The sequence below is a fragment of the Helianthus annuus genome, chromosome 1 (assembly GCF_002127325.2).
Source record: "Helianthus annuus cultivar XRQ/B chromosome 1, HanXRQr2.0-SUNRISE, whole genome shotgun sequence".
Taxonomy (NCBI): Eukaryota; Viridiplantae; Streptophyta; class Magnoliopsida; order Asterales; family Asteraceae; genus Helianthus; species Helianthus annuus.
This window is the reverse complement of record NC_035433.2, coordinates 67,692,911-67,714,094: the sequence shown is the minus strand read 5'-3', so window position 1 is coordinate 67,714,094 and position 21,184 is coordinate 67,692,911. Positions and strand designations below refer to the sequence as shown.

Below are 21,184 nucleotides of genomic sequence, written 5' to 3'. Positions count from 1 at the left end.
GTGCACGTAAATACCTTGGGGACTATTTAGTTATCTAGAAAAACATATTAAAGTTCTCCTGCCTGTTTACATATTAATCAAAGTCATTCATTAAGCAGCCTCATATTTTTGTAAATATTTGACTTCAATAATCATATATCTTCTAGACTCAACTTCCAAGTTAACTTATCCCCAACTAGCTATTTGAGTAATTGCTGGTCCCCCACTCCCCCCCCCCCCCCATATATATAATAAATTAATAAAAAGAAAAAACAAAAACAAAATAAAAGTTGAATAACTAAATTTGATGACAGTTGATTAGTTATTAGTTATTAATATTCTAATTATTGCTATTCAGAAAGGGGTAGCGGCGCAGCTTGTTGCTCGTCTACCTACCATTAGTTTGTAATCGTATTGAGAAATGAATAATGAGCAATAATTAAAAAAAAAAATAAAATAAAAAATAAAGCCATTAAAAGATTTCCAACGAGATCGATTATCACAATAGTAGGTTGAGCCAACTATTTTTAAATAAATTCCTTGGCTTGTTTTTCTTGATTTGTAATCTGATAGGCAGGGGCGGACCCACATTGGTGCCACCGGGGTCCCCGGACCCCAATCTTTTTAAAAAAAATAGTAGATTCGATATATTAAATTGTATATGGACCCCATAAATACAATTAGGTGGACACTATAGAAATAAAAAGAAAGCTAGTGTAGTGGTAAATCTTCCTCTTTTCCACCAAAAAGTCATGGGTTCAATACTTGATAAGCTCGTTTTTCTTATTTTTTTTTAAAATCTAGTTCAAACCTCACTTTAACTCGACCCGAACGAGCACCGACCCGAAAATGGACCCCATTGAAATAAAATCCTGGATCCGCCACTGCTGATAGGTTGAGCTAATTAAGTGGTGTTTTTTTTTTCTTTCCCTGTACAATACACGCGTACACATACAAGAACACATGTGGAGGGTCCAAAGCTTGTTTAAGGTTGCATCCTAAAATATAACTATTTTGTAAATAATGTAAAATAGAAATCTGTAGATGGAAACAACAATGCACATGAAGTTGCTTAAAAACGAGTGTGATCAGGACCCAATTATCCTTGGAAGTATTATTTCTGACAGATTAACAACACTTAGCACGCGGTTCAATTCAAATTTGGCCTTTCGTCGGTGGGATCCGTCATTGATCTGTCTACCAACGGACCACATCATCAAGTTGTACATGTGACCAGTGGCGGACCCAAGAATTATTTCCAAAAGGTACGAACAAGGGGTTTGACCGAATTTTCAAGGGGTGCGATCGGGATTTTGAAGAGGTGCAACCGTTCATCCAACCCTCTACCTAGGTACGCTCCTTAGGTGACTGATCATCTATAATACCCGTTTTTTTCTACTAGTTCGGTTAGCCTGTACACATGGAATACAGCTGATACTCAAGTTTGAATAATTCAAAAGATTAATACAAACTTAACTGTTTTCATGGGCGAAGCTTTTAAGGGGCGGGAGGGGGCGGCCGACCCCCCGAACTTTTCGCTCAGTAGTGGAGAGTATGTAGTTTTCGTATAGAAATTTTTGGGTATATACGTTATCGACCCCCCGGTTATATAGAAAATTTTAGGTCCGGTTACTTCCGCCCCCTCGATCGGAAATCTCAAGCTTCGCCACTGACTGTTTTAATTATTTGAATTAAACGAGCTTCAGTTAAGTTAGAGCTCATATTACCTACTAAAATATCGACACAGTTTCTAAACTTGAACTTACATTTTTTTATGTTTTTGAACGACTAATTTCTTTAATCACCTGTCGTTTGTGGGACTTGAACTCAAGACCTCCCTTTTCCGAACCTTAGTGTTTTAAAGATTTGCCAATATATTGGTCATTTTACTATAATATTTTATTCTTATAAAGAACCAACCTAACTATGCATACATGTGTTGTAATGTAAGCTTAGGGAGTTTTTCAAAAAAAAAAAAATGAAAATTTTCCTTTTCAACCTTAAAGTTTTAAAGTCTAACAATTTAAGTTTTAAGTTTAATCTTTGTTTCCTTTTTAACCATAGACTTTTAATCTTTGATAATTTAAGTTTAAAGTTTTAATCTTTGGTAATTTAACCCTTTTGATTAATTTGATTTTTCCCTTCTAATTCAAAAGTTTCTATCTTATACGATTTAACTCCTTTGATTAATTTGATTTTTCACTACTAATTCAAAAGTTTCCATCTTTTGCAATTTAACCACTTTGATTTTTTTTACTTATGTGTGGTAATCTTGGCTTTGGGGGTTTTTCAAACAAAAAATGGTTATGCATATGGTTGTTAAAACGTTGGCTTTTGGGGGTTTTTAAAAAAAAATTGTTTTTTTTACTTTTCACCCAAAAGTATTTCATAAATTACTTTTAACCCAAAACTATTTGTTTTTTTACTTTTACCACAAAACTTTTTATCTTTTGCAATATATCCTCACAACTTTTTTTTACTTTCAGCTTTGGTCCTTTATAGCTTTTGTTTTACGCAAATTTTTCGCTTTATGCTTCGTTCTAAATTTTGTGACTTAACACATCGCAACGTGCGTCTTTGGTTTAACGTTTTTACGTTTCGTCTATTTTCCCCTGTTTGACAGGTTCAACATGACGTGCGCGTCATAAATCGACTTAGTTATAACTAAAGAATCCCCGCCGCATTGCGGCGGGTCGTAATTCTAGTTATAATTTAACGTTCAAAATAATTCAAATGTGACCGCTTTCCTTGAAAAAAAAAAAAAAAAAAACCTTTTACGCTCTAAGGCCATCCGTAGTCATAAAGCCCTTTGTGGGGCATTATGCGACACGTGTCGTGCCACGTCACACAGGGGCTTTATGGGGCGTTATATCACTAGTGCCCGTAGTCATAAAGCCCCTACCCATCAATACCTAATTATTAATTTTCGTTTTTATTAATTATAATTATAAAAACACTAACTAATTTTTGATTGGTCCATTTCTGAAATCCTCTCCCCCATCAGGCGCCATATATATAACGCACCCACATTTTTTTGTCTCATAAAGCCCCTCATAGTGGTGTTTGAGGCTTTATAGGGGCTTTATGAGGGCATATAGCGCCCCACTACACATACACTAACAGTATTATATTAACGTCCAGAACGACATCAAAATAGGTACAAAGCACGCTAAATCTAATAAAAAAAATAAAACAAAAAAAATTAAATTCAAAATTTATATTCTCTATAAACATATGTACAGTCCAGTGATAACAATGAAAGCCATATGTAACAATCAATCACAAAACGCCGTCGTTCATATAGCAAGAGCCGTGTTAACCGTACTACTCCACAACTTCATATCATTTTCATAGGGTGTCAAGTTCAAATCCATAAACAACCCTCTTTTCTCCGTCACTATTTCGGGTCGACCCGGAGTGGATACCATCCGACCGCTTTTCTCATAACCACTATCGCGGTGCCGCCTCATATGACCACCCAACGCCTGCCCAATGGCAAACTCGAGGCCACAAACCGGACACTCGTGTGTCTTGGGCTTTGGAGGGGTCGATACATCACTCCCATCACTTGTTTTCAGTCGCTTGTGGCTAGCGCGATGCCCGCCTAGCGCTTGGAACGACTTGAACTCCTTGTTACATGTCTTGCAATGGAAAACACGGTCCGGTGTGCCGACGCGTGAGAGGAGCATCAAGCAGTTTGCCATAGCTAAGTTTTCGACTTCTCTATCGTCGTCCCAGCTTCTCTTGATCGCCATTTAGGTTGATGAAATTAATGATGTTGGTTTATGTTGTTGTTTGTTTGGTGGTTTGGGACATATATATATTTATAGGTGGTGTACATGACTTTTGTTGTGTGGATGTTGAAGTATAGCGCGTGAGGTGTGACCGTGTACGCCGTACAAGATAAGTGATCGAGTTAAGATTAAGAAAGAGAGGAAGAAGCTTCTACGAAATCTAGAATGATTTTGTCATTAAACTGGAAGAGTGTCGACTGTCGATTAATTATTGGTTTTGTATTGTAAATTGGTTAAATTACATGTCATATTCTTATTAGTGTTTGAAAATTTTAGTTTTAGTGAAAAAACAAAAGTACAACTTTTGATTATGAAGAATACATATCTAGTTAGTTATTATGCTTTGAAAAATAATTTAGTTTTTATTTTTTGATGATGAAGAATACATATCTAGTTATTATGCTATGAACAATAATTTAGTTTTTATTTTAGAGAAAAATGCCCGGATAGTCCCTGTGGTTTCACCTTTTTTCACCTATAGTCCCCAAGTTTCTAAAACTACCTGAATAGTCCCCAAGTTTTCGATTTTTGTTCCCGGATAGTCCCTGGGTCTAACTTCAGTTACTTTTCTCTGTTAAGTGACCCCATGTGCATATCACGTGAGGGGTATTTTGGTCAGTTTACTTGTGCCTAACATATAAAAGTATACCTGCACCCCTACTCCCTCATTGTCAGTTGTTTTCCCTCCCTCCCTTAGTCGAATCCGGCTCATCATCTTCCCCTAATCTCTTCACCCCAGGTAAACCCTAAATCTGATCGATCGATCATCTGATCATCAGAATCTTCCCACGAAAATGAAGGACGACGATCCTCAACATCCAAACAACAACCGTCAGTGGAATTTCCGGTCCAATTCTGAGTATGTGAAGCCGTTTGTACCAGAGACTGTTTACGGTAAGTATCGTTAAAACCCTAGCTTCATTGTGCAAGAATGCTACAGGTTGAACAACATGCAATATAGAGAAATAAACTGTTAAAACCCTGTCATTTTATACCCTAATGTAAGTTTACTGTATGTGCAGATGGTTTTGAGAACTTTTTCAGCATAAAACTTCTTTATGGTGGTGTGTTTACTCCGTCACCAGGAAGAAAATACGCTTTTGGCAAAGCTGCTTATGTTGACTACTGCAACATTGAGGAATTTTCAGTGCATGAAATCGATTGGATGGTGAGAGATCTTCAACTATATGTTCCTGATGTGAAGTTCTATTACCATTTTAAGATTCCTGAGTTAGATTTAGATGTTGGATTATGTCCTTTAGGTAATGATGGTGATGTTAGGCTTTTGGCCAAATATGTTGCAAAAAACAAACTTATTAAGGTGTTTATAGAACATGGTGAAACCAAGGTTAAAAATTACTTTAGTCCGACACAATCGTCGAAGGTGGTTATTCAAGAATTAGAGAATGAGGGGGGTGCTGTTAATACCATTCAAAGGCCTAGAAGAAAGAAACTTAGGGTATCAAAAAATCTGTTACTTCAATGGAAAGATGTAACTGATGTAGAAGGTTCAGAGGCTGCTGATAAGGTAATTAATGATGTAACTGATGTTGAAGAGGGTAACACAGGTGGTGTAGAGACTGTTAATGCAGAGGGTAACACAGGTGGTGTAGAGGCTGTTGATAAGTTAAGTAATGAAGTTGTAAATGAAGGTGTAACTAATGAAGATGTAGAGGCTAATGTAGGTGGTGTAGAGGCCAATGTAGGTGGTGTAGAGGCCAATGTAGGTGGTGTAGAGGTTAATGTAGGTGGTGTAGAGGTTAATGTAGGTGGTGTAGAGGTTAATGTAGGTGGTGTAGAGGCTAATGTAGGTGTGGAGAATGCATCGTTCCATAACAGTTTTAGCTATGATTTTGACAATGCAAATTTCTCAACTGATTTTCCAATAGATGGTGTGTCTAGGCAAGCTGAGGGTGATGAGTCTGAGGTTGGTCAGTCTAAGCAAGCTGAGGGTGGTGAGTCTGAGGTTGGTCAGTCTAGGCAAGCTGAGGGTGGTGAGTCTGAGCATGTTGAGGGTGTTGAGGCAAGTGATGGTGCTGAGGCTGATGATGAATCAACTGAGGGTGATGATTCAGATGACAGTGACTTTGTAGAGGGGTTAGAGAGTATGGATGAGGCTGAGTATGACATGATGGACTACCATGCAAATGTTGACAGGGGTGTGGAGTTTATGGGAGCTGAAGTAGAGTCTGTTGGCAACCATGATGTGGATACCAGTGATGACTTATTAGATGATGAAAATCTAAGTTATGAGTCTTTTGACAGTTTGACTGATGAGGAAATGGAAGATTTCGAAACTAGGAGAAGTTTGAAATTAAGAGAGTTGAGGAGGAAAAAGAGGGTTGCACAATCAACATCCCAAGTGACCTTTTATGTGGGTCAGTTGTTTCCAACAGCCAAAGCGGCAAAAGACAAGATAAACAAACATGCAATTGAAACAAGGAGGTCACTGTCTTTTCTGAGAAATGATAAAAGAAGAATTAGGGTGGTTTGTGAGGGTAGATGTCCAATATTCACATGTGGGCCAAATCAAACTGGGCCCAGCCAAAGTGGGCCTGGTATCCATATACAATCTGCAAGTGGGCCTGGTATCCAAAAAGGCAAGGAATCTTCTGCAAGTGGGACAAAAAAGGGGTTTAAAAAGGGATTGGTAGAATGCAATGATAAAAGGAAGGGTAGGTTAAATAGTGTTGATTGTCCTTGGGTTTTGTACTTGTCTAGATTGAGTGATGAAGATGAGACTTGGGTGGTAAAGACTTACCAACCGGATCACAAGTGTCTCACATCCAGAAAAATACAGCCTTTCACTTCTACCTTCTTGGCTAAACAAGAGTTTGTGATGAATCAGATTGCAGCCAACCCTAATATTTCAGTAAGTAGGCTACAAGAAGAGCTTGGGAGGAAGTATGAGCTGTCTGTGACAAAAATGAAGGTATAAACCCTAATTTCTGCTTCTGTTTATTTTCTTTAATTATAAACCATTGACTAATTTTAAGTTGATTACAGGCTTTCAGGACAAAGCTCAAGGCCACCAAAAAGATTGAAGGGGACTTCAAAGTTCAGTATGCAAGCCTCAGGGACTATGTCATGGAACTGCACAGGACCAATCCAGGTACAACAGTTAAATTTGTTGTTGAGCCTGAGTGTAACCCACATGCACCCACAAGGATCTTCAAGAGGATTTACATTTGTTTGGGACCACTGAAAGAAGGGTTTAAAGAGTGTAGGAGGGAACTGTTGGGGTTAGATGGGGCATTTATGAAAGGCCCCTACCCTGGTCAGATGCTAACAGCAGTTGGTTTAGATCCCAACAATGGCATTTATCCTTTAGCTTATGGAATTGTTGAGGCTGAGAACAAAGACTCCTGGATCTGGTTCCTACAGTGTATTAAAGATGACTTGGATCTTCCAGATAATGCAAATTTCACCTTCATTTCTGACAGGCAAAAGGTATGGTATTAAATTCAGCAAGAGTCATTCAGCAATTAGCATAAGTCTGTTTTTTGTATGATTAATGTTTGAAATGTGATGAAACAGGGAATAATACCAGCCATAAGTCAGGTATTTCCAGCAGCTGAGCATAGATTTTGTGCAAGGCATATTTGGCAGAACATGAAACTTCAATGGAGAGGAGATGCCTTCAAGGATTGTCTTCAAAATGCATCCAAAGCTTATACAGTTCCAGATTTTGAAGCAAAAATGGAGGAGTTGAGGTTGTACAACATTGAAGCTTATAATTGGTTGGCAAGTATTCCACCCATTCACTGGAGCAGGTCTCATTTTACAGGTATATGACTGCTGTTTAACCTGTTTATTGATGTTTCTGCTGTTTATTGTTGTTTCTGCTGTTTAATGTTGTTTATGTCTGTTTATTGATCATTCAGTTTGGCAATTTGATATACAGGTAGGGCACAATCTGATGTGGTGCTGAACAACATGTGTGAAGTCTTGAATGCAAGGACAGTCAATGGTCGAGACAAGCCTATAATTTCTGCTTTGGAGTTTGTCAGAGAGTATCTAATGCAGAGGATAGTGAATGTCATCAGGAAGATTCGGCAGACAAATGGTCCACTTACTCCTAGAGTTGCAAAGATCTTTGAAAACACAAAGAAATTAGCTGCAAATTATAATGTTAGGTGGAGTGGTGGGACAAAGTATCAAGTCAGTGGTAAGGTCACAGTGGATGGTGCTGCAACACATAAACAGTATGTTGTGGATGTTGTGGATAGGGTTTGCACTTGTAGAGAATGGGAAGTTTCAGGAATCCCTTGTAGGCATGCTGTGGCTGTCAATTGGGACATGGCAATGAATGGCCAAGAGGTTGGACCCCCAGAATCATGGGTTAATGAATGTTATTATCTTGAAACATGGAAGAGGGTTTACAGTCATACCATTGGTCCCATTAATGGTAGAGAATTATGGCCAAAATCACAGGTTCCAACCAACCTAACCCCACCTCTGCACCACACACCTATCGGCAGACCTAAGAAGAAAAGAAGGAAGGATGCTGTGGAGTTGCAGGATGAAGTTGAAAGGGCTTCACAAGCAAGAAACAAGAGAAACAGGGCTGCTGAAGCTGATAACGAGCAGGCTGTGGTTGGTGGCAAATTCACAAGAAAATGGAAGTCCGTGAAGTGCCAGAAGTGTGGTGAAAAGGGCCACAACCAAAGAACTTGTGGAAGGACCAAAACAGTTGCCGGGCCGAAGAAAGGGAAGAAAGGTAAGAAGAAGAAAGATGGTAATCAACCTACTGAGGCTGGTGAGGGAGCTCCAACTGTTTAAGGGTTATGGTTCTTCGGGTTGTCGGGTTATGGTTTTTGGGTTGTCTTAAGGGTTATGGTTCTTTTGGGTTGTCTTAAAACAGTTATGCAGTCTTTTGTGTCTCTTTAACCTGTTAAAACACTATGACAATTATCATGTATGGTTGGATGTTTAATGTTCAGTCGTTTAAAGTTTATGGTTTGTAGTATTTTCTGTTTTACTTTCATGTTTGTGGTTTAAAGTTTGGACAAGTCATGTACAGGTTATTGTGTTCATTTGCAGCTCATGTTTGTGGTTTAAAGTTTGGACATGTCATGTACAGGTCATGCACAATGTTGTATGTGCAATGTACATTTTGCAGGAACATGTTATTATGTTCATTTATAGGAACAGCTCATGCACAATGTCATTTGTGCAATGTGCATTTTGTAGGAACAGGTTCATACACAATTTCGTTTCGCATAAGATTCGACCAATATGTTTTGCACAATTTCGTTTCGCATAAGATTCGACCAATATGTTTGCACAATACACTTTGCACAATACATAGTTACTTCCAAACAACCTGCTGGTCATTGAATGCTAACCATATTTCACCAAACACAGTTTTCCAACATTTAAGACATTGAATGCTAACCATATTTCACCAAAACAACCAACTTCATTGAATGTTATCCATACATCAGATTTTCAAAAACATTACAACATCCTTAACATTTAACACATTACAATATCCATACAAATGCATTCAAGCCTTAACATATATCCAAAACACAAACCCTAAAACTATCAAAAGAACCGTAATAATCTTGTTCTTCAGCCGATTCTTTTCCCGCATCTTGGCTAACTCAACATCAACTTGGTTTCTGTGTCTTAGAAGCCCTGGAATAATTGCCACTGCACGACTGCACATTGGTGGGTCCACCCACCCTATGAATCTTCCACAGTTGGGATTCTACAGAGAAAGACGAAAGGATCAAACCTTTTAAGCCCTAGACTATTAAAATCGCTAATAGTATACATTACCATGGTTGGACAGGAGTAGAATCGGCGACCAGGGTTGAGATCAGTCCATGACATAACTATGATTGCATCTTGGCCACAATTGCAGAGAACCATGACGATGATGGATTCGAGGCTGCTGAGGAAGATGAACAATGGAGAAGACGATGGAATCGATGCTGTTGGTGGTTAGGTTTGTGGGAAAAAGGGTGTTATTTAATAGGCAGAGAAAACAATGAATGTAAACTGACCAAAATACCCCTCACGTGATATGCACATGGGGTCACTTAACAGAGAAAAGTAACTGAAGTTAGACCCAGGGACTATCCGGGAACAAAAATCGAAAACTTGGGGACTATTCAGGTAGTTTTAGAAACTTGGGGACTATAGGTGAAAAAAGGTGAAACCACAGGGACTATCCGGGCATTTTTCTCTTTATTTTATAAGTTAATAGTATAATTTTGTCTCTACTCTCTAGTATAGTTATTTTATGGAACACTATATTTAAGTTACTACATTATAGACTCCTCTATTATACGGAATTAAAGATATAAATTATATAATTTTATAATAAGGTGTACACAAATTTACATACTAAATTATTATTATTACTAAATACTTTAAACCATAGTGATTTAGCTTACATATTTAAATCTATAAATATTTTCCCATGCTTACTTCTTAAAATTATAAACTGTTATGATACCAAAATGATCAATATAAATAAACATAATAATTAAAATAAAATTCTTATTTCGGTGATTTAGAATTCTAGATAAATATTACTTTTATAATGTTGTTACATAAATATATAATAGTCTGATGAAAATAAAATACATAAGAGATTTATTTATTTTAATTATGATGATAAATAAGATTATATAATTACTAGCAGGGTGCTCGCGCGATGCGGCGGGGGCGACACTTTGCATTATGACACTCGTTTCTGGTAGTTTTCTTATTCGTATAATATTTATGATAACATTATTGTGGCGGATATATGTCATAAGTTTACACATATGTAAAGGTTTTGTTTTTTTATAAAAATTAATAATTAAAAGACAAAAAATAATTTTTTTTTATAAAAATTAAAAATCAAAAGACAAAAAATAAAAGATAAGTGGTTATAATTGTAAAATTTGTTTATTTTATTGGTTAAATTATAAAGTATAATTTTATTCTTTAAAGTTCATAACTTTTTCTAAATATCCACATAGTACCCATCCAATAAATTTCAAGTTTAAAATTTTCATTTTTATAAAAATAGTATTTGACTCGTAAGTACGTTTTAGAGCTTTAACCTAAATTGTTAAATTTCAGTTTTTTACAAATATAAAAAAAATTATATTTTTATAAAATTTCAATAACTGTTTTTATAAAAAATAGGATGATAAGAGTTTATATCTTTATTAACTTTATATCATACTAAGTTTAAATTTTTAGTTCCTAACTAATCTTATCTATATGAGTCTACGTTTAACTAATAATCCCTAAAAATATGCAACACAATCTGCTACTATGTATATAGTCAAGTTGATAAATAATTCTTTTGGAACTGACTAATATTATCTATAACAATATAGTTGAACTTATAATTTCTGAAAATTTGCAACCCAGTTTAGAATTTATCTAGTAAAGATTGTAAATTTCTGGAGTATTTTATTTATATTACTTGTTATAAAAATGTTTATAAAATAATTATTTTTTTATTAACTTTATATCATAGTAGGTTCAGTTTTTTAGTTTAGCTTTAAAGTTATTACTTTATTACTTTTTAATTAAGAAATGCAAATTATTATATTAATATCCAAGAATAACTGCAATATTTTATAATTTCAGCTTGACTATATCTAACTGCAATATTTATTTATTGCAACTTTAGGATATTAACTTATATAAGTTCAGTTGACTTGTAAATTTAGGATATTAACTTTATTTTGAAATTTATTAATATGGTAATAACTGCATTATATTAACACCAAAGATAAAGTTCAAATATAAAATAAACCTTATTCATACGTCTAGGTCAAACATAACAACTGAAAATGAAAAAAAAAATATAAAAACACTTGATAGATTTTATATTAGACTGCATGAAATCTGTTCCGCTTCTAAATTGACACTCGACGTATTTTTAATCGGATTTTTTGGTTTGTGCTTGAATCGGCAATATCTTCTAATTCCTCTTCTTTGTCATTGTCATCAGAATCGTCTAAATTAATAACCTCACTTCATTTCCATTAAGAGAGTCTCTTGGATCTCTTCCTTTGAGTCTCAAACTTCCGAGCCCTATAAATGACAAAAATTGAATACAAAAGTTAAAAAAAAAAGATTAAATAAACCTTAAAATTACATCTTCACTAAATTCACATTGAAGATTAAACTTGTATGGACTAAACATTGTACCATAATAAATAATATCAATACTTTTATCACCATCATCCTGCAATAAAACACACATATAATAACGTAATGAACATGTTAATATGAAAGATATACACAAAAATAATACTTGCAAAATCAATACCTTAGAAGCTTGTTCGACAAATGTGTTGTTTAAATTGGCATGTTCATCATGCAACTGAATCTGAAAAATCAAATAAGTTAACATTCACATAAAAGTAAATAAAAAAAAATATTCATTGCTGCGATATAACAAAGCTGACCTTTCGCAACAATTGAATTCAGAACTGGATCCATTTTTTTAACTTTGTTTAGCAATAGATATAGCAGTGTCCTGCTATATTCATAGTAGTAACTATAGAAGTGCATTAGGGTTTAATTTTAAATTTGCCACCCCTTTATTTAGGAAATTTGGTGTGGTTAGTTTTAAGTTGTTATAAGATATATCTAAGTATAGATATTAGATAGATTTAATAAAATAAAATGTGACAGAAAATATCTTCATTTTATGTTACGATAATTTTAATTCCTTTTGTTTTTGTTTGTATAGATGAGCCCATCTTTGTAGATTAGGCACATTAGATCACAAGTATTAATTACTTGTACATTAACGCATAATTGACTTGTACCTTTTAATCTGTGCGTCGATATTGAACAAGACAACTACCAAAACGTCGATAAAAATGTGTAGGTCGTCATGCTATCTTTGGATTTTTTTTAAACAATATAGTTTATAAGATATGTCAAGAATACGTAAAAAAATTATAAGTTTGTTATGGAGGGGTGAATTGTAACTAATTATCTATAATTTTGTTAAAACCTTAGGGATTTAAGTGTAATAATTTTAGGGGCTAAAATATAAATAATGTTTAAAAGACTAAACTAACCTCATTTTAGGGGTCTTTCTATAAATAAAGAGAGGGAAAAGTTCTTATTTTTTGGGTATCTTAAAATGCCCATCCCTCATGCATTATAATATAGTATAGATTAGTTGAATTTTTTTCTATATCTTAAGTTTTGAAAGATAATTAATATTATGGTGCATAATCGTTATGGGTAGGGATATGGTAAAAAATGTTTAAAATGTGAGAAGGGTAAAAAGCGTTTTAAACCATTGGATATTTGATCTAATGGTTGAGATCAATAGGGTATAAAAATGTAAATTGTGTTTTAATTAGAAGGACCTTATGTAAAATTGAAGGGCAATAGTGTCTTTTCGGATGTTTCAAATATGGTAACCGTATCCTACACAACCAAAACCCCCATTATTCTCCTAAAAACTAGTGACTTCCCTTTAAAAGTTGATTATCCGATTTCCTTGACTATTGTAAGACACTATACAGTTTAATTAACAATAATCTGTTGATTTAAATCAGTTAATAATCATAAAACACTATGAACCAGAAAATTAAGATGTCTGTACAGAATATAACACTATTGATTGGGGATAAAACACTATACATATAAATATAAAAAAATAACACTGTTAATGATAAAACACTAAAACAAAAACTTACCCTATACAATTCAATGTATAAAACACTATTGATTGGGGATAAAACACTATGATAGAAAATTAAGATGTTTGTACATAATATAACACTATTGATCATCCATATGCCACTATACGTCTAAATAAAAAAATAAATAACTTTGTTCATGATAAAACACTAAAACAATTATAATTGATGAAGAATTGATGAAAAATGATGCGTACATGAAATTAATTGATAAAACACTAAAATTCGAAAGAATCCCTAAAATATCTGATCGCTAGTTTTTTTGGCAGTTATCTTGGAATCAATTAATTAATAAGAATGGAAAATTACTAATATACCCTTTTGAATTAATTAAGATAAAAGACACTTGTCATTCCCAAATTATTTCTCACACTTCTCACAAAAGTTGAACTTTGTACAGGATCCTCTACCTAATCGTTATATATGTATTTATTTAAATTATTATGATACAGAAATATTATTTATCTATTAAGATATATAAACATAAAATTTTCAACATATTGAATTAAGAAAAGAAGATGAACTGATCAGATTGTGATTGATCCATGAGAAAATGTTACATATATCCATAAAATTATGTAAAGCATATTGATGTAATAGTTGCGAATAACAATAATATTTTGCAATAAAAGTAAAGTATAAATTAAATTAATTTGAAATTATATTTTTGTGTGGAAGGAGAAATTGTCATGTGGTATTAAGTGGAATAATTATATTTTTGAGGGAGGAGGAGAAATTGGCATGTGGCATTAAGTGGAATGCTTTATTAGAACTAGAATTAGAATATTATTATTAGGTCATGGGGTGTACTCTAACATTTAGAGTGTTAACAATGACATGGCATGTTAACTAACATTGCAAACCACCCTCTCATTATGTTAAAGGGCACTAAATGGGTTATGTGTTAACATGTTAACCCAATGTTAAGAGATTGAATTAATTATTCTTTTCTTTTTTAGACCAAAACCACTACAAGATAGAGTTAGATGAAGTTAATGGAATTAAACCATTTCCTTGGAGTGAGTCAAAGTGAAATGGGGAAAAAGGTTGATGTTGCACTTAGGTGGAGTTAAGATAGGTTAAAGTATACCGAAAGGCCCCCAAATATATAATTCTAATAAAAAAAACTTCAACTAATGGCACATGCCATTTTCTTATTCAAAATTTCAACTAATGATACATGTCATTTTCTTATACAAATCCATAATAATATTATTTAATAAATATCTAATTCTAATTAATGATTATTATTAATAATATTATGCTATTACTATATATTATTACTATATATTAATAAAGAAGTTTAAATTAATAGTGATTTTAATATTATAATAATATATAGTTTTTTTAATACTTTTATTATTTTAATACTATAATAATAGTTATTTTCTTTACTTTTTAACTTTAATCCTTTTATTAATATCAGGAGTTGGGATAAGCTTGGTGTTAGCCGGTATGAAACCAGTACTAGTATCGAAAATACTGGAACGGTCATGTTCGGTATCAGTACATGAAGGTAAAATCTGGCACTAATACAGAAAACGCCAAAACTTGGTGCCGAATTGATATTGGAAATCTTTTGGTTCGGGAATTTCAGTACTGCTACGCGGTACCATTTACTCATCCCTGACCACGGTTACTGTACGAACAACGGTATCGTACAACTTTTTTTTGTTGATTTTCTTAAACTTTTAATTTTTTCTTTTTTTAGTTTCAGGGGTAGGGATGAGCTCGGTGCCAACCAATACAGAATCGGTACTGATACCGAAAATACCGGTTACAGTACCGGTATATGAAGGTAAAAAACGGTAGTGAACCGGTACCAGGAACGCCAAAAGTCGGTACCGAATTGGTACTTAAGATCTTTCGGTTCGGCAAATTTGGTATCTGTACCCAGAACAATTTGCTCATCTCAGACCACGGGTTCATATGAAACATCGTTACCATACAACTTTTTTGGTTGATTTTCTTTCGGTTATCTTTTAGTGTTTTTTTCTACATTATCTTTTTATTCTTGTCAGCAGTTCCGTTTGCAACACGCTTGTAGTGATTTCAAAACACATGTAAACACAGACTAAATAACAAAAGAAATTCGCCACAATGCGGCGAACTTCTTTAAACCTAGTTAGCATTAATATGAATTAAAATCCAAGATTGATAATTAAAAAAATAGTTAAAGTTTTTATTAAAATAATACTTCAACTTTTCTTTAATTGGTAGTTATCTTTTTTTTTTAACAACAAATTTGGATCACTGACGGACCACTAAGGTATCATAGTGCCACCAGCGGAGCCACCCGATCATATCCATCTCCACTAGGCATAATGTCTATACACCAATTCAGAATGAAATCCAATAAATATGGGAAAAAACTCCATTTTAAAACCTATGATTTTAATAAGAATGCTTAAGTTTTTTTATATGATCTATAATTTTCATATTCCACATATTAGTTGTGGTTTCCGATTTATTCTTGTATTTTACAATAATTTATGCTTAAGGTGAATATTATGAACTACTCAGTTCAATCACATATTCGTAATAGGATTTTTATTTATTTTTTTAGTGGGAAATGTTCGAATCTTATCTATCCTTCTTTTCACGTTGTAACGGGTTCATGTCAAAACATATGATTTTTTACGGGTTAAAAGGATATGAGTCATGTAAGGCCAACGTTTTTCAACAACTTTTGTGCATTCTATTTTTTTTATATATAGACATTTTGTAATGTTTGATGTACTGTTTATGACTAGCGAAAACATATAATCAAAAGTATGATTTAAGATTTCTTTTTAATAAAACGATGAAGAACATTAGCATTCAAATACTTTTGACACATTTGGTCATTTCACTTTTTTGTTTTTAAATGAAACATGTTACTCAGTTGAATCTTTCCGATAAAATACGACTCTAATTGATCGTTTCCACTATCATATGTAAAAAAGTAATTTCAGTCCTATGATTTATTTAGTGATTTATAGTATATATATAGGATTCGGTTCAAATGAAAATTACCACGAGTTGTGAGAACCGTGGGAACTTTTTGATCCCGCGCAAGTTAGGCCAAAATTTTTTTGCTCAAACGTAGATGAAAACACATATCTGTAAAAAAGTAAAACAAAATTGTCAAGACGTTTGTTTTAACTGATGCAAGTTTTTTTACGCGCTAGTGTAAAATTTTACAGTTGCTAACTATTTTTTTATCAGTACGTAAAAAAAACTTGCATTAGTCAAAACTAACGACTCGAATTTTTTTTTTTACTTTTTTTTATAGATTTGTTTATAATGTTTTCATCTACGTTTGTGCAAATAAAATTTGGCTCAACTCGCGCGGGATCAAAAAGTTCTCATGGCTCTCACAACTGGTAGTGGTTCTCATTTTAACGCATCCCTATATATATATATATATATATATATATAGGGGAATGTTCATTTGAGAAGAAAATTTAATTGAGAAGAAAAAGAACAAAGGGTAATTTTGGAAAACATTAAATATTCTTTTCACTTATCTCATTTATTATCATTTTTTACTAATTAATTAGTCATAAAGACTATTATCCTCCACACTAACTTTTTTTGCCTACACACATCAAAATTATCCTACATATTTCGAAATTCATCCTACACGTTGAAATTTATCCTACACAACTCGTAATTTATCCTACACTTTAAATTATTTTATTTTATATTTTTGAAAAAAATTATATATTTTGAAGATAAGTTACAAATTATTTAATGTAGTTAGCTACTAAAGAGGAAGAATACAAATTAATAACCTATGTAGATTTACCATTGTACCGTTATAGTAACATTAAGTACTTATATTAAATGAAGTAAAATAAAGTATTCTTATTGGTTGAAATTTCTTCTTTTTTAATCTTACAAAAAAATTCTTCTCATTTGAACTTTCCACTATATATATATATATATATATATATCAATAGTGGAGGGTTCAAATGAGAAGAATTTTTTTCTAAGAAGAAAAAATAAGAAGTTTCAACCAATAAGAATGCTTCATTTTACTTCATTTAATATTTGCATTTAATTTTAATATAAGGGTATATTGGTAAACTTAAATAGATCATTAATTTGTGTTCTTCCCCTTTAATAACTAACTAAATTAAATTTGTAACTTCTTTTTAAAATATATATATTTTTTTCAAATTAAATACAACTTAATTTAAAGTGTAGAATAAATTAGTAGTTGTGTAGGATAAATTACGAGTTGTATAGGATATATTTCGAGGTGTGTAGGATAAATTTTGACTGTGTAGGATAAAATTCTATAACGTGTAGGGTATACGTAGGAAAATTTTGATATGTTTAGGTTTTGTAGATTATATGTAGGATAATCAATGATTAGTTGACTAACTAATTAATTAAAGAGAGAAAAATTAATGAGATTAGTTATAAATGAAATAGTATTTTACCAATATGTCCTTTCTTCTTTTTCTTCTTTCAATAATTGTCTTCTCATTTGATCCTCCCCCTATATATATATATATATATATATATATATATATATATATATATATATATATATATAGGGAGCCGCTAAAATGAAAACCACCTCCAGTTGTAAGAACCGCGAGAACCACTCTTAACCAATCAAGTTATGCCAACATAAAGGGTATGTTAGTCATTTACCCCAAATGTCAAATCTTCCCTCTCTCTTCATTTAAACCACTGACTCTTTATATACCTCTCTCCTCTCTCCTCTCTCCTCTCTCCTCTTTTCATCTCTCATTTACAAGCATCTCTCATCTTTCTACCAAAATCATCTGCACATTGAGTCTTGAGAAACTCAAATCAGAACTCATACCAACCACCCTTTCTCATCTTTGTTCAAAAAAAACCTCCACTCGATGATGACCAACGAAACCCCCCTTTTCCCACATATTATTGTTCCTTTATTTTGCTTAAATCTACAAGAATCAACCTCAGCAACTTCTACCAACGGCAAAGCCGTTTTCCGGCAACCACGGGAGCCGCAAGCAGCGGCGGCGGGGGACGCACGGCGGCCAGAAACGCCGAAACGACGGCCGCCCAAATCGGACGCACGGCGGCAGGGGTCACAAAGCTTCAAAAAGGTTCCGACGACGAATCCGTCGGCGGCGGAGGCGGCGGCGGTGTTCTGGCCCGACGATGAAGATGGTGTCGATGGTGATGCTGGTGGTGCCGATGGCTCAGGTTCGGGTCTCAGGTCAGCCGGTTCAGTCTCGTCTAAGTTCGATTTTACTTCAGGTCAGTTTCGATTCAGTCGTCTTTGTTTTGATTCGGTCAGACTCAGATTCAAGTATTAGTTCACCAGTGGTGGTGCTTGGTTCGGGTTCGGCTTTGCACGAGTGATGGTTTGGTTCGGGTTAGGTTCGGGTTCGGCTTTGCACGAGTGGTGGTGCTTGGTGCTAAGGATTTACGTTTTTTTGTTTTTTACAGTGCCAGTGTGAATAATCCTCCCAGCGACAGCGGTTTGGTTCTAGTTTCGGTTTCAGATTTTGGGTTTGGTTTGGTTCGAGGTGACTCAAGGTCAGGTTGTTCGGTTCAGTCAAGTTACTCAACGGCTGGTGGGATTCTCGGTTTGGGCGGCGGGAATCTGTTTTGGCTCGGTTTACTCCTTTAAGTTCAAATTCAAGTTCGCGGCACGGTCGGTTCGGGTCGATTTTCATGTTCAGTTTGGTTATTTCTGGTACAGCGGACTCGGTCAACTCAGCTTCTGTTCGAGTCGACTCAGCGGACACTCGGTGCAACAAGTTCGAGTTCTGGTCAACTGTGGTTAACTCCGGGTCAAAACGGAAGTCAAAGTCAGTCAACGCGGTTCGACAAAACGACACGAAGATTCGGTAAAAATTGTTGAGTTTTATTTAGTTAACGCGCACCGAGCTCGAACCGATACTTTAGTGACTTGTTACGTTTGGCATTTGGATAGAAATTTTATATATTGTGTTTATATTGTTGAAAATTGTTAAGTTTTGAAAAGACAACGGGAACTTGAGTTATCGGCTTATTCCAAAAACAGAGGAAACTCTGTCCGTTTTTCGAAAAAACGTAAAACGTAAAAATTTTAACGTAAAACGTAAAAATTTTAACGTAAAACGTAAAACTTTTACGTTTTACGTAAAACTTTTACGTTTTACGTAAAACGTAAAACTTTTACGTTTTACGTAAAACATAAAACGTTAAAAGTTTAACGTAAAACGTAAAACGTAAAAATTTTAACGTAAAACGTAAACTTTTTAACGTAAAACGTAAAATTTTAAAAGCAAAAAAAACGTATTTTTTTTATGACGATGGCACGGCAAGGATGGTGGAGGGTAGGTTTTTGAACCCGCAACCCCACCTTGCAGCCTTTTAATTTATCAGAAAAAATATGAGCCAAACCCTTTTTTTTCGAGATACACTTTTGTTTTTTTGGTGTTGTTGGTTTTTTATATTCTTTTCCCCCGTCGATGACGATAAAAATATATCCGAGACACCTACCGACTTTGCGATTTATGGGTGCGTTCGTCTTTGCGTAAACAAGTATTCGTGTAAAAAAGTTTTTGTGGAAAAAAAGTTCAACCGTAAACTTTTACGTAAAACGTAAAAAGTTTACCGTAAAACTTAAAAAAGTAAAACGTAAAAAGTTTAAAGTAAAACTTAAAATGTAAAAAGTTGTACATAAAACGTAAAATTTAAATACATAAAAAGTAAAAAAAACGTTGTCGTAAAAAACCGGTGCGTAAAACGTAAAAAAACCGGTGCGTAAAACGTAAAAAAAACCGGTGCGTAAAACGTAAGAAAACCGACGTGTAAAACGTAAAAAAACCGGTGCGTAAAACGTAAAAAAAAACGGCGCGTAAAACGTAAAAGAACGTTGACGTAAAAAACCGGTGCGTAAAACGCAAAAAACCGGCGTGTAAAACGTAAATAACGTTAACGTAAAAAACCGGCGCGTAAAACGTAAAAACGTTAACGTAAAAAACCGGTGCGTAAAACGCAAAAAAAACGTTGACGTAAAAAACCGGTGTGTAAAACATAAAAAAACGTTGACGTAAAAAACCGGTGCGTAAAACGCAAAAAACCGGCGTGTAAAACGTAAATAACGTTAACGTAAAAAACCGGCGCGTAAAACGTAAAAAAACGTTAACGTAAAAAACCGGTGCGTAAAACGCAAAAAAAGGTTGGCGTAAAAACCGGGACGTAAAACGCAAAAAAAACGTTGGCGTAAAAACCAGGACGTAAAACGCAAAAAAACGTTGGCGTAAAAACCGGTGCGTAAAACGCAAAAAAACGTTGGCGTAAAAACCGGGACATAAAACTCCTCTATTATACGGAATTAAAGATATAAATTATATAATTTTATAATAAGGTGTACACAAATTTACATACTAAATTATTATTATTACTAAATACTTTAAACCATAGTGATTTAGCTTACATATTTAAATCTATAAATATTTTCCCATGCTTACTTCTTAAAATTATAAACTGTTATGATACCAAAATGATCAATATAAATAAACATAATAATTAAAATAAAATTCTTATTTCGGTGATTTAGAATTCTAGATAAATATTACTTTTATAATGTTGTTACATAAATATATAATAGTCTGATGAAAATAAAATACATAAGAGATTTATTTATTTTAATTATGATGATAAATAAGATTATATAATTACTAGCAGGGTGCTCGCGCGATGCGGCGGGGGCGACACTTTGCATTATGACACTCGTTTCTGGTA

At 33.8% G+C, this 21,184-nt stretch overlaps 2 protein-coding genes across 2 annotated transcripts; one reads left to right on the top strand and one right to left on the bottom strand.

Moving 5' to 3' along the window:
• Positions 1-3,167: 3,167 nt before the first annotated feature.
• On the bottom strand, positions 3,168-3,789 carry LOC110867770 (zinc finger protein ZAT7). Its single transcript, XM_022116773.1, has one exon. It carries the CDS (start codon positions 3,732-3,734, stop codon positions 3,276-3,278), a length of 459 nt encoding a protein of 152 aa, XP_021972465.1. The 5' UTR covers positions 3,735-3,789; the 3' UTR covers positions 3,168-3,275.
• A 452-nt stretch (positions 3,790-4,241) lies between these two features.
• On the top strand, positions 4,242-8,730 carry LOC110897966. Its single transcript, XM_022144723.2, has 5 exons — positions 4,242-4,667; positions 4,796-6,705; positions 6,780-7,223; positions 7,311-7,560; positions 7,678-8,730. The coding sequence occupies exons 1-5, from the start codon at positions 4,568-4,570 to the stop codon at positions 8,553-8,555; spliced, it is 3,582 nt and encodes a 1,193-aa protein (XP_022000415.1). The 5' UTR covers positions 4,242-4,567; the 3' UTR covers positions 8,556-8,730.
• The last annotated feature ends 12,454 nt before the right edge of the window (positions 8,731-21,184 follow it).